At 45.5% G+C, this 13,995-nt stretch overlaps 1 protein-coding gene across 1 annotated transcript in view; it reads right to left on the minus strand.

Moving 5' to 3' along the window:
- The window catches only part of nmt1a (N-myristoyltransferase 1a), an 82,303-nt gene that overhangs the window by 25,415 nt on the left and 42,893 nt on the right, over positions 1 to 13,995 (minus strand). Inside the window, exons 4-6 of the mRNA XM_041173373.1 lie at positions 11,501 to 11,619; positions 5,300 to 5,391; positions 3,958 to 4,074 (exon numbers count right to left, since the gene is read on the minus strand). Coding sequence (XP_041029307.1) covers positions 3,958 to 4,074; positions 5,300 to 5,391; positions 11,501 to 11,619 — 328 coding nt within the window. The remainder of the gene's footprint in view (positions 1 to 3,957; positions 4,075 to 5,299; positions 5,392 to 11,500; positions 11,620 to 13,995) is intronic.

Raw genomic sequence — 13,995 nt, forward strand, 5'->3', positions numbered from 1 at the left:
AGGAACAAGCAAGCAGTGATAGGAGCAGGTCATCAAAAGATGTCACAGACAAAAGAATAAAGAAGTGTTGAAGGTGGTGATATTATCTAAACGAATGTTAAGAATGGATGGCAGGACACACAAGGTACAGCTCTAGTGGGGGTGGGGTGGAAAGACTAGCAAGGCATAAAAGATTTTAAAATAATGGAAATAGGTGGGAAAAGAAAAATCTATATAAATTATTGGAAAAAACAAAAGGAAGGGGGAAGAAACAGAAAGGGGGTGGGGATGGAGAAGAGAGTTCAAGATCTAAAGTTGCTGAATTCAATATTCAGTCCGGAAGGCTGTAAAGTGCCTAGTCGGAAGATGAGGTGCTGTTCCTCCAGTTTGCGTTGGGCTTCACTGGAACAATGCAGCAAGCCAAGGGCAGACATGTGGGCAAGAGAGCAGGGTGGAGTGTTAAAATGGCAAGCGACAGGGAGGTTTGGATCTTTCTTGCGGACAGACCGCAGGTGTTCTGCAAAGCGGTCGCCCAGTTTATGTTTGGTCTCTCCAATGTAGAGGAGACCACATTGGGAGCAACGAATGCAGTAGACTAAGTTGGGGGAAATGCAAGTGAAATGCTGCTTCACTTGAAAGGAGTGTTTGGGCCCTAGGACGGTGAGAGAGGAAGTGAAGGGGTAGGTGTTGCATCTTTTGCGTGGGCATGGGGAGGTGCCATAGGTGGGGTTTGAGGAGTAGGGGGTGATGGAGGAGTGGACCAGGGTGTCCCGGAGGGAACGATCCCTATGGAATGCCACCGAGGAGGTGAAGGGAAGATGTGTTTGGTGGTGGCATCATGCTGGAGTTGGCGGAAATGGCGGAGGATGATCCTTTGAATGCGGAGGCTGGTGGGGTGATACGTGAGGACAAGAGGGATCCTATCATATTTCTGGGAGGGAGGAGAAGGCGTGAGGGCGGATGCGCGGGAGATGGGCCGGACACGGTTGAGGGCCCTGTCAACGATCGTGGGTGGAAAACCTCGGTTAAGGAAGAAGGAGGACATGTCAGAGGAACTGCTTTTGAAGGTAGCATCATCAGAACAGATGCGACGGAGGCGAAGGAACTGAGAGAATGGGATGGAGTCCTTACAGGAAGTGGGGTGTGAGGAGCTGTAGTCGAGGTAGCTGTGGGAGTCGGTAGGCTTGTAATGGATATTGGTGGACAGTCTATCACCAGAGATTGAGACAGAGAGGTCAAGGAAGGGAAGGGATGTGTCAGAGATGGATCATGTGAAGATGATGGAGGGGTGGAGATTGGAAGCAAAATTAATAAATTTTTCCAAGTCCCGACGAAAGCATGAAGCAGCACCGAAGTAATCATCGATGTACCGGAGAAAGAGTTGTGGGAGGGGGCTGGAGTAGAACTGGAACAAGGAATGTTCCACATACCCCATAAAGAGACAGGCATAGCTGGGGCCCATGCGGGTACCCATAGCCACACCTTTTATTTGGAGGAAGTGAGAGGAGTTAAAGGAGAAATTGTTCAGTGTGAGAACAAGTTCAGCCAGATGGAGGAGAGTAGTGATGGACGGGGATTGTTCGGGCCTCTGTTCGAGGAAGAAGCTAAGGGCCCTCAGACCATCCTGGTGGGGGATGGAGGTGTAGAGGGATTGGACGTCCGTGGTGAAGAGGAAGAGGTTGGGGCCAGGGAACTGGAAATTGTTGATGTGACGTAAGGTGTCAGAGGAATCACGGATGTAGGTGGGAAGGGACTGGACAAGGGGAGAGAGAAGGGAGTCAAGATAACGAGAAATTAGTTCCGTGGGGCAGGAACAGACTGACACGCTCGGTTTACCGGGACAGTTCTGTTTGTGGATCTTGAGTAGGAGGTAGAAGCTTACTCACCCAAGGGAGGAAGATCTCCAGAGGAGATAAGGTCAGTGACCACCTTCAACACCTCTTTTTTCTTTTGTCTGTGACATCTTTTGATTATCTGCTCCTATCACTGCTTGCTTGTCCCTACAACCACACCACCCCCTCACCCAACTTCTCTCCTCCAACACCACCCCCCCATCTTAAACCAGCTTATATTTCACCCCTCTCCTAATATTCACTCAGTTCTGTTGAAGGGTCATGAGGACTTGAAACGTCAACTATTTTCTTCTCCGCCGATGCTGCCAGACCTGCTGAGTTTTTTCCAGGTAATTCTGTTTTTGCCCACAATCACTACCTGGCACACAAATCCATTCCCATAGTGTCACTATCTGACACACAAATCCTCTCCCCACAGCCTTACTGCCCTTTAAAGGAAGTTTTTTCATATGAGGAGAAAGTTAGTAAGAGAAACATGGAGGAGAGATTTCCAGAGAATGAGACTGAAATGGTTCAAGGCTTTAGAGTTAAAGTGGACCAAAGGGAAGGAGGATGGAAAGGAGGCCAATGTTGAAGCACTACAGGTGCACACAGGCACTGTACTGGAGTGTGGGCAAGGACAGCGCAGAGTTAGAGAGCACCAAGTTACCGAGGATGAGGGCAAATGTGTGAAACTGCTGGAAAGGTACAAAGGGAGCTAGTAAAGGTGTGAAAACACAGGACAGAGTATGGAATAGGGCATGGGCAGCAGACTTGATGAGTTGCAATTTGTGAAGACAACATGGGGAACTTTGACATGGCTAAATCTGAAGCTAACAGCTAAGCAGTAGCAGTGTGAATAAGATGGAGGCATACAGACTTGGTGGGAGTAAGAATGTGGGTTTAAAGCTCAGCTCGGAATGATACCACATGGGGCTGGTGAGTGTGTCAGTTGCTAAAAGAGTGGAGCTTTTGATGGAAGTCAAACTCAATGGTTTCTCACTATTGAAGGCAATTCTTACTCACCCAAGATTTGATGTTGGTTAAGATGTCACAGGCCATTGTGGTGACCAAGGTAAATCTGGGCACCACCTGACCCCAAGCTTACCATTGGTGTTGCAAAAGAACAAGCTTTAGACAAGTGAAAAAGGGGAGCACTGGACAGACCCTGAATGGCTGTAAGCCATTACTAAAGTGGAGCTTCCCTCTAGATTCTCTTGACTCATGTCCTCTCTCATCTCATCTTGTCTAGGATGCCTTATACTGGTCTCTCGATCCTAGCCCCATTACATTCCAACTTTCCTTCCTGGCCCTCACATTAGCTGTATGAAAACTGGTTCCCTTTTCTCAAATACAGTCCTCTCCAGTCAATAAAACCACTTTTGAGCCCTCTGTTTCTGCAATCTAGTACCCCATCTCCAATCCCCCTTTCCTCTCCCAAGTTCCTGAACAGACTGTCACCTCCCATATTCACACTATTGTTGCCAGGTTTGCATTCCTCCAATCAGGTTCTTGCCTCAGCATTGTTACTGTCACCAATGGCATCTTCCGTGACCGTGGTGAAGTTTGCCTTCTTGTTCTCAACCTGCTGACAGGCTTTGAAACAGTTGACCACACTATCTTCCTCCATTGTCCAGATGGGTGGAATGACCCTCGCCTGGTTCCAAAGTTATTTATCCAATCATAGCCAGAGAATCTCTTGCAATGGCTTCTCTTTCTGCTCCCACACAGTTACATTTGGAGTTTCCAACTGATTTATCCTTGGCCCCCCACCTATTTCTCACCTGGCCCTCAGCAGCATCAGAAAACATAGCGTCAGTTTCCATGTGTATGCTTACAACATTCAGTTCCACCTCACCACCAGCTCTCTTAGCACCAAGGCAGTGGAGGGGTTATCAGCTTGGATGAGCTGCAATTTCCTCCAATTAAACAGGAGGAAGACCAAGGTCATGGTCTTCGGCCTAACCCTCTACCATAAAATCCATTTTCTCACCACCATCCCAGGCCGCAACAGACTGTCTGCAAAGCTCTACCATTTGGAAAACTAAAAGGTGTAACACTGAAGGAAGAGACAGATAGTGATAACTAAAAAAAAAAAAAACTTTATTTGCAATTAGTCCCAATTATTAAATACGAGCTTACGTACTGGTCATAAATCTGAATATTAGCTGGAATGGCACTGATGAAACCCACTAATTTCTTGTTGGAGACGACCCGTACACCACAGTGCCACTGAAGCAGCCAGCCAGGGGGGCGCAGAGCCCTAGATAAGGAACAGAATAATAACACATTTATTGAAATTTATGAAGGAAATTGATGTAACCTGAAAGCACTTATGCATTAATTGATAGGTATCAGAAGTGTGCTAAAACAGTAACCCACACACCCCAGCTTTACTTCATCACTGCGCTGGCCAGTAGTGGACCCACTGTTGAGTCACAGGAAGCAATCCAGCATTTCCTATTCCTTCAACAGCTGTTTTTTGGATGCAACAAAAGTCAGGCCCCAGACACAACTGGATGTGTGGAGTTCTCCTTGGTACTGAGTTTCTGCTTTCCATAACTCAGACGTACATGATATACATTTATTAACAAGTTTATTTTAATAATACCATGGAAGGTGTGTTGAACTAACTAGCTACAACAACAGTAACAACTCATGTAAATGGGGTACCATATGGTATAAAGATTACTGAATCAAAAGTGTCCAGGAAATGGGGTAGCATGCTGTGTAAGGATTACTGAGTTGTAGTGCCCTGGAAATGGGGTATCACATAGCTCAAAAGACATTTTTATTCTCAAGTGCTGTTAATGATATGTCAGCTATCCTGTACTATTATTGAATCCAAATTTCCTAACTCGTTCAGGTTTCGGGAAACATCATTTCAACAGAAAGCTCAATCAGGTGGCATCTACAATACTGAATCACGATTACTTCTTAAATCTCTTTTGTTAAACTGTTCAATTTCTAAATATTTTTTGTTTAAAGGGTGGAAATCAGGGGTGCAGAGGTCCTTAACTTTGAATCAATAACAGCAAGGGAGCAAAATATTCGTAGATATGAGATTAAACTTGGTGTACTAACCCATCACCCTCGCATTATTGCTCAGTAATCGTCACATCACATAGTGCCCTATCTTCCTCATGCTACAATGTGAGGATTATCGGCTATATGAGATCCCATCTCCTCACACTACAGCTCAGAAATCCCTCACATTGCACGACTTCCCATTCTCCCTCACATTATAGTTCAACAATTCTTTTCTCAGGTTGTGTTAAAGCATATTGTGGACGTGCAGACAGCCGTACCTTGCACCTAATCATGATGTTACCTGACTTGAGAATGCTAACTGGGAAGTTACTTGATCCAAGAATGCTAACATGTCTAGGTCAGGTACAGCATGGGATTAGAGCTGGAACTGAGGCACCTTTTCTCATAGTTGAAAGAAAGTTTATAAATCCAACCATGCAACTAGTAACTCTACTTACCATAGTAAAAACTCAGGTGAGTAATCAAATCTAAACATGTTGTCATCATCCTCCACATAGTTCTCATTCAGCAGGGTGTACAGTTCCTTCAACTGGGTGTTCAAGCACAAACAGGTTAGACTCACCTCAGGGTAGTTGCAGAGCACTTCAACATACATCAAGGTGGAGCCCCAAATATCAGAACTTAAACCAAGTTCAACAGTTTTATTAGCGGTATCGACTCACATGCAGTGCATGTTACATATAAATACTGGGAATCCTTGTCTTACTGTGTTCAGCAAACTGTGGGTTGCGGCCCTCAGTTGGATCATGGGATGAACAATTGGGGTCAGGAGCTCAGAGGCATCAGTGGCTGCTAAGGAGTCGAGACTCAGAGTGGACAGTCCTGGTTTCAGCTTAGAGCCCTCTTGACATGCGCGCATACTATTTTTTTTCCTGCCTTGGGCGTTAGGAGGGTGTTGCCTAATGAAATGAGCTCTGAGACAATCACTGCCTCCAACAGACCCTGCAAAATGGCAGGTATCAGAGATTAATTTTCTGTAAACTTTTGCTTTTTTAAATGTCATGAATCATAAATTTGTGCCCATGTCCCTGCCTTTGAGACATGTGCAAGTCAACAGATTCTGCAACAGGCAAACATGCCCTTCTCTCAAACTATTAACTTTGGCCACAGAAAGACAACAACTACTCTGCACAGTATGAATGAAACATGGGAAATCAGATGATATTTTGATAGTAGAATCACAGACCATTGATTGAATGATTATTTGTAGTTTCCGGTTATTACTAATAATAATATTTAAAATTGATTCAGAGAAACAGCATAAATGGACAGAATGTACACTGCAGGTGATTTATGGTGGGTTTGCAGCTGTCTCTTTTTATTTATTCATTCGTGGGATGTCGGCATACTGGCTGGGCCAGCATTACTTGCATCCTTAATTGCCCTTGAGAAGGTGAGCTGCCTTCTTGAACCACTGCAGTCCATGTGGTGTAGGTACACCCATAGTGCTGTTACGAAGGGTGTTCCAGGATTTTGATCCAGTGACAGTGAAGGACCGGCGCTATATTTCCAAGTCAGGATGGTGAGTGACTTGGAGGGGAGCTTCCAGATAGCGTTCCCATGTGTCTGCTGCCCTTGTATTTCTAGATGGTAGTAGTCATGGGTTTGGAAAGTGCTGTCTAAGGAGCCTTGGTGAGCTCCTGCAGTGCATCTTGTAGACAGTACACACTGCTGCCACTGTGCATCGGTGGTGGAGGGAGTGAATGAATGTGGATGGAGTGCCAATGAAGTGGGCTGCTTTGTCCTGGATGGTGTCAAGCTTCTTGAGTGTCATCGGAGCTGCACTCATCAAGTGGAGAGTACTCCATCACATTCCTGACTTGCACCTAGTAGATGGTGGACAGGATTTGGGGAGTCAGCTGGTGAGTTACTCGCTGCAGGATTCCTAGCCTCTGACCTGCTGTTGTAGCCACAGTACTTATATGGCTAGTCCAGTTCAGTTTCTGGTCAATGGTAACACCCAGGATGTTGATAGTGGGGGATTCAGCGATGGTAATGCCATTAAATGTCAAGGGGCAATGGTTAGATTCTTTGCTGTTGGAGATGGTTATTGTCTGGCACTTGTGTGGCATGAATGTTACTTGCCACTTGCCAGCCCAAGCCTGGATACTGTCTAGGTCTTGCTGCAGTTGGACATGGAGTGCTTCAATATCTGAGGAGCTGCGAATGGTGCTGAACATTGTGCAATCATCAGTGCACATCCCCACTTCTGACCTTATGATGGAAGGTCATTCATGAAGCAGCTGAAGATGGTTGGGCCTAGGACACTACCCCGAGGAACTCCTGCAGTGATGTCCTGGAGCTGAGATAACTGACCTCCAACAACCACAACTATCTTCATTTGGGCTAGGTATGACTCAAACCAGTGGAGAGTTTTCCCCGATTCCCATTACTCCAGTTTTGCTAGGACTCCTTGATGCCACACGGTCAAACGTGGCCTTGATGTCAAGCGCAGTCACTCTCACCTCACCTCGGGTGTTCAGCTCTTTTGTCCATATTGGAACCAAGGCTGTAATGAGGTCAGGAGCTCAGTACCCTGGCAGAACCCGAACCGAATGTCAATGAGTAGGCTGTTGTTAAGCAAGTGCTGCTTGATAGCACTGTTGATGACCCCTTACATCACTTTACTGATAATCGAAAGTAGACTGATGGGATGGTAATTGGCCAGGTTGGACTTGTCCTGCTCTGTGTACAGGACATATCTGGGCAATTTTCCACATTGCTGGTAGATGCCAGTGTTGTAGCTGTACTGGACCAGATTGGCTAAGGGCATAGCAAGTTCTGGAGCACAGGTCTTCAGTACTATTCCTAGAATATAATCAGGGCCCATCGTCTTTGCGGTATTCAGGGCCTTCAGCCATTTCTTGACATCGCGTGGAATGAATCTATTGGCTGAAGACTGGCATCTGTGCTGTCAGGAGGCGGCTAAGATGGATCATCCACTTGACATTTCTGGCTGAAGATTGTTCCAAATGCTTCAGCCTTATCTTTTGCACTGATGTGCTGGGCTCCCCCATCATTGACAATGGGGATATTTGTAGAGCCTCCTCCTCCAGTGAGTTGTTTAATTATCCAACACCCTTCACGCTGGGTGTGGCAGGACTTCAGAGCTTAGATATGATCCGTTGGTTGTGGAATTGCTTAGCTGTCAATCGCTCGTTGTTTGGTACGCAAGTCATCCTGTGTTTTAGCTTCACCAGGATAACACCTCATTTTTAGGTATGCCTGGTGCTGCTCCTGGCATGCCCTCCTGCACTCTTCATTGAACCAGGGTTATCCCCTAGCTTGGTGGTAATGGTAGAGTGGGGGATATGCCGATCCTTGAGGTTACAGATTATGGTTGAGTACAATTTTGCTCCTGCTGATGATGGCCCACAGCACCTCATGGTTCCCCAGTGTTGAGTTGCTAGATCTGTTCAAAATCCATCCCAGTTAGCATGGCGATAGTGCCACACAACACAATGCAGGGTATCCTCAATGTGAAGACGGGACTTGGTGTTGGCACAAGAACTGTGTGATGGTCACTCTTACCGATACTAACATGGACAGATGCATCTGTGGCAGGCAAATTGGTGATGAAGATGTCAAGTATGTATTTACCTCTTGTTGCTTCCCTCACCACCTACTGCAGACCCAGTCTAGCAGCTATGTCCTTTAGTAATCGGCTAGCTAGTCTGTAGTGGTGCTACCGAGCCACTCTTGGTGATAGACTTTGAAGTCCACCACCCAGAGTATATTCTGTGCTCTTGCCATCCTCAGTGGTGCTCAACATGGAGCCACTGATTCATCAGCTGAGGCGGGGCGGCAGGGACAGTATATGGTAATCAGCAGGAGGTTTCTTTGCCCATGTTTGATCTGATGCCGTGAAACTTCGTCCACCACCTCTGCTGGGTCTGTCCTGCTGGGATGGTGATGATGGTGTCTGGGACATTATCTATAAGGTATGATTCCGTGAGTATGACTATATCATGACTAGTCTGTGGGCCTGCTTTCTCAATTTTGGCGCAAGCTCCCAGATGTAAGCAGGACTCTGATGTGGTGACAGCACTGATTTTGCCGTTATTTAGGTGATCGTGCCAGGCGGTCTGTTTGGTTTCCTTTCTTATTGGACACATCTGAGTGGCTAGGAGTCAACCACATTACTGTGGATCTGGAGTTATATGTGGGCCAGACCTGGTATGATTTCGTTCCCTAAAGGAACTTTTAATTAGGCTTTTAATTCCAGATATTTATTGTATTCAAATTCCACCATCTGCCAGGGTGGGATTCAAACCTAGGTCCCCAGAGCAAGTCTCTGGATCACTAATCAAGTGACAATACCATTATGCCACTGCCTCTCCATTGATGCAACCACAGGAGTAATAGAGCATAGACTAAATTTATGGACCATAGTTCTTCAAATCTTTCACACTTTCCTACATTCCTGTTTGAAACATCTTCCCTGTCTCACCTAAAATGATGTAGGACATTGAAGGAGAATTTTAGTACAATTGTCAGAATTCCTCCCTGTATCAAACACAATACACAAATGACACTAATTACCCATTCTTGTTATTTTCCAGGGGGACTGTTGGTCTCCTGTCAGAGAACTTTGGGGAAATTATACGCCCACAAGGGACTGAAATCTCAACTTCGAGTACTGGTGCATGAACCTTTCATCACAGCTTTCCTTAGGGCAGGAGATCCCAAGGCCAGGCCAGTCAAACTGATGTATGTAGAAACTTCAAATTGTGGGCTGTGGCCTTTTCTGCCCAATGTACAATTGTTTTAGCAAATCTCACCTAAGGGACAGAACTGTCCACGTTCTGGACCCACCAACAACACTCTCCCCACCACTACCAACTCACTTTCACTGTGGGGGTCACACCAATTTTCAAGCATTAAAATGGAGTCACAACAGGAAATAGTTTGGGAAGTACTGCAATAGAACATTAGCCTTCATGTAGGCAGAGAAACAGGAATTATAATAAAGTCTGCTGTGTGTGTGTATTTGTATCAGACATGGTCAGTGAATGACCTTAACTCAAACACTTGAACCCAAACCATATTCACACCATTGAAGAGTAAGTCCACTGCTTACAATGGCCACTTACGTTGTTTAATTTGGACAAGTAGAGCTGAGTGTATGCATATAAGTTGGTTAGGTCAAACTGTGTGTCAGCTCAATAGAGCAGGAGTCCTATCTGAACAGATCTTGGTACACTGCAGATGGTCCTAAACACCACCTCCTGCATAATACAACCCAGCTTCACGTCAAAGTCTTAAGATCAACTGGATTATCAGCCTTGGTGTAACATTCTAGCATGACACAGTACGTCAGTGTGTTACAGCTGATCCCAACACTCAAATTTTTAATTTCTTTGTTAACTGCGTCTTCAGCTGCTCAGAATGAAAAAGCATTCTAGGAATAAATCAACGTATTGTACATACATAGAATGTTCTCGTGAGACACTATTTGCAACTTTGGCTCACATGCGGTTGATGTGACAAAGCTTTTGTTTGAACTTCATTTAGCACACTCCATTGCAAACCAACACGCCTTCCATTTAAACTGGAGCCATGAAACATATTCCCAGTAACTTCTATATCCTCCACAAGGCAACAGCTGGTGGGGTATTAATCGATGCTGCAGATCCACTTGTTTACAGCGGCTGCATGGGCCAACTTTGATAAAAAGCAAAATGCTGCAAATGCTGGAAATCTGAAAAACAGAAAACACTGACAACACTCAGCAGGTCAGTGAGTGTCTGTGCTTCACACTTCTGCTTTGATGGGAGAAGTGTTCATAATTCTGGCCATTTTCTGTGGTAGCCACAAATCACTGGCCTTGTTCATTGTGCTCAACTCCTCTGTGGCTTCCTGTGTTCCCAGTAACTAGAAGCCTCATTGTTCCCTTGGGCTTTATCAAAAATCAGAACTCCTGTCCAGGATAATCAAGGTAGTCATCAGAACACACTGCACAGGGTAATCACAGCAATGTCCCATTACTCTGTCATGTAGCATGAAAGCATACCGCCTACCATTTTATTGGGCTGCCCTGCCCTTGTACCTCCCCTTCCACCATCACTTATCTTAGCATGGGGAAGATTTGATGTTAAAACTGACGAATGGAATCCTTTCCATGTTATCCACTAGCAGTAGCATCAAATACTCCCAGATCAGCTACAACACACATTAGATGTAGAGTATAATCTCTCTCTCTCCTCTGCTAATGCAAATGCTTCAGTCTCAATCCTAGAGCAATATCCTCTCTCCAACAGCAGCATGTTTACCATTTCTTACACCAACACTCTGTGGTCTGAGTGGGATTGGAAATCTAGTGCCAGTTGGTGCTGAATTAAGTGCATTATATTGTGGGACTATGGCCCTTAGGAACCTGGTCTAGACTACACAAACTCTGTGTAATTCTTAGAACTGGCAGTGGAGAAGACTTCATCCCATCTAGCAGAGATGGATTTCATGCCAGTCCCAGGGGCAAAAAGACTGGGTCTGACACAGTGCAATGAACTTCTAGTACTTTTAATAAAACACATAATCCATTCAGTTTGTATATTTTGGCCATCAAGGGCACTAAAATATAAACTTTTTGGAGCAAATTTGACATGAAACACCACAACAGTCATCCAGCAATGACTCACCACTTCAGCATTCCCAAGGTCCAGGGCATCCCAAAGAAATCCCTGTGGTAAACTATAGGGCTCTTGTCGAATATTATCCTTGTCTGGCTCAATAGGGCCATGGACTGTCACTACTTCACCTGTAAAACAGTAAGAAGGTTCAGTTCATTTTCCGGTGAATCATCTAAACTATATCTCACTCCAAGCAAGTGTAAGCACACTGTTTTTTTTAAAGCATACATCCCACATTACTGTTCCAGACAACAGCTGAGGTACAGAGCCATCGGCACAGGCTACAGAAAAATCAGCATGTTACTCTTCGCCGGTCTCAGAGGGCATAGCAGCTCCACTGGTTGAGGGTATATTAATGAGATCAGGGAGAGGTTGATGGGTCTAGACCTGAAGACCAAAGCAAAGGGTAAAGTGGTCAGGTAGGAGCACCGTCACAAGGAATGTTATAGCAAGATAAGGAATATAGCCACACTGCCACAGTCACTATATGATGGACTTGGAAAAAAAGGTGAACTCCATTTCTCGAATCTCTCTCTAAACAAGGCACTTTGATGTCAGGACGGGACACTCCTGGAGAAAGGCTGCAGGTAATGGCGAAAGAGGTATTGTCTGACCATACAGATGCAATGATCTGCCCACAGATACTGACAGCCACGAGCAAATGCCAACTATCCGACAGGATACAGGACCAAGATATTAGAAGTCAGCAGAACTTGTTAGGATTCAGAAATCATGGACAAGATATTTTGGATGTCCACTCAAAAATGAAGCAAAGGCACTTAATGCCCTATCACATCAGTATCAGAGCACAGCTGCTCAAACCTTCCACCAGCTCTTCAACCTAGAATTCTCCTTTTAGCCAAACTCTCTCTCATGCGCCATAACCCTCCAAGAACTTGATATTCCTCTTCTACTGGTAATATTGAAGCTGAAGGGAAGTTGCTCTGCAAGCAACTCTGCAGCAGTTCAAGGTGGCAGCTCACCAGCACCTTCTCAAGGGCAATTCCAGATGGGCAACACATACTGGCCTAGCCAGTGACACCCACATCTGTGAAAGAATAAAAAAACAGCCACAGTTTTGAAAACTTCTATTAATGCAGCATCCACCATCTTTCCAGAGAAAAAGTTGCAGATTTCCCTATTACCTGTGCTACCTGATTTCATTCCTCACTGAGTCCTACTGTGCCAGTTCTGGAGGGAACAATAAACCTCTACCAAGTTTAACAAGAATACAGAAAAGAAGAGAAGATCACTTATAAATGCAGGATCTTCAACACTGGAGTTTCCAAAAGGGATCCTGGACAGCATGGTCATCAAGTAACATTCAAGCCACACAAGCGTCAGGCAATGACCATCTCCAACAAGAGAGATTCTAGCAATCGCCCCTTGATGTTCAATGGCATTACCATCACTGAATCCCCACTATCAACATCCTGGGAGTTACCATTGACCAGAAACTGAACTGGACTTGCCATATAAATACTGTGGTTACAAGAACAAGTCAGAGGCTGGGAATCCAGCAGCGAATAACTCACCGCCTGACTCCCCAAAGCCTGTCCACCATCTACAAGGCACAAGTCAGGAATGTGAGGGAATACACCCACTTGCCTGGATGAGTGCAGCTCCCACAACACAAGAAGCTTGACACCATCTAGGACAAAACAGACCGCTTGATTGGTGTCACATCCACAAACACGCACTCCCTCCACCACCGACGCACAGTAACAGCAGTGTGTACCATGTACAAGATGTACTGCAGGAATTCACCAAGGCTCCTTAGACAGTGCCTTCCAAACCCATGGCCACTACTATCTAGAAGGACAAGGACAGCAGATAGATGGGAATATTACCACCTGGAAGTTCCCCGCCAAGGCACGCACCACCCTCACTTGGAAATATATCGCCGTTCCTTCACTGTCACTGGGTCAAAATCCTGCAACTCCCTTGCTAACAGCACTGTGGGTGTACCTACACCACATAGACTGTTGCAGTTTAAGGCAGCAGCTTACCACCACCTTCTCAAGGGCAGCTAGGGATGGGCAATAAATGCTGGCCCAGCCAGCGAAGCCCACATGCCGTGAATGAATAAAAAAACTAAGAGAGACAGTAAGGGTTCATTGGTAGTGACATGCACAGTATGCTCATTTATAAGGAGTCCTTTGTGCTGGCCACTTTACAATTTGATTTTAGCTAACAATTTGCATGTGCAGAAAGCCTTTAAAGTAATGGAATATCTCAAGGTGCTTCACAGGAGTGTTGCCAGACAAAATGTCACACCAGGCCACATATTAGGTCAGGTGACCAAAAGCTAGAGCAAAGAGGTAGCTTTTAAGGCACAAGTGAGGATATATTTCCAAGTGAGGGTGGTGAGTGGCTTGGAGGGGAACTTCCAGGTGGTGATATTCCCATCTATCTGCTGTCCTTGTCCTTCTAGATAGTAGTGGCCATGAGTTTGGAAGGCACTGTCTAAGGAGCCTTGGTGAATTCCTGCAGTACATCTTGTG

The sequence above is a fragment of the Carcharodon carcharias genome, chromosome 23 (assembly GCF_017639515.1).
Source record: "Carcharodon carcharias isolate sCarCar2 chromosome 23, sCarCar2.pri, whole genome shotgun sequence".
In the NCBI taxonomy this organism is placed as follows: domain Eukaryota; kingdom Metazoa; phylum Chordata; class Chondrichthyes; order Lamniformes; family Lamnidae; genus Carcharodon; species Carcharodon carcharias.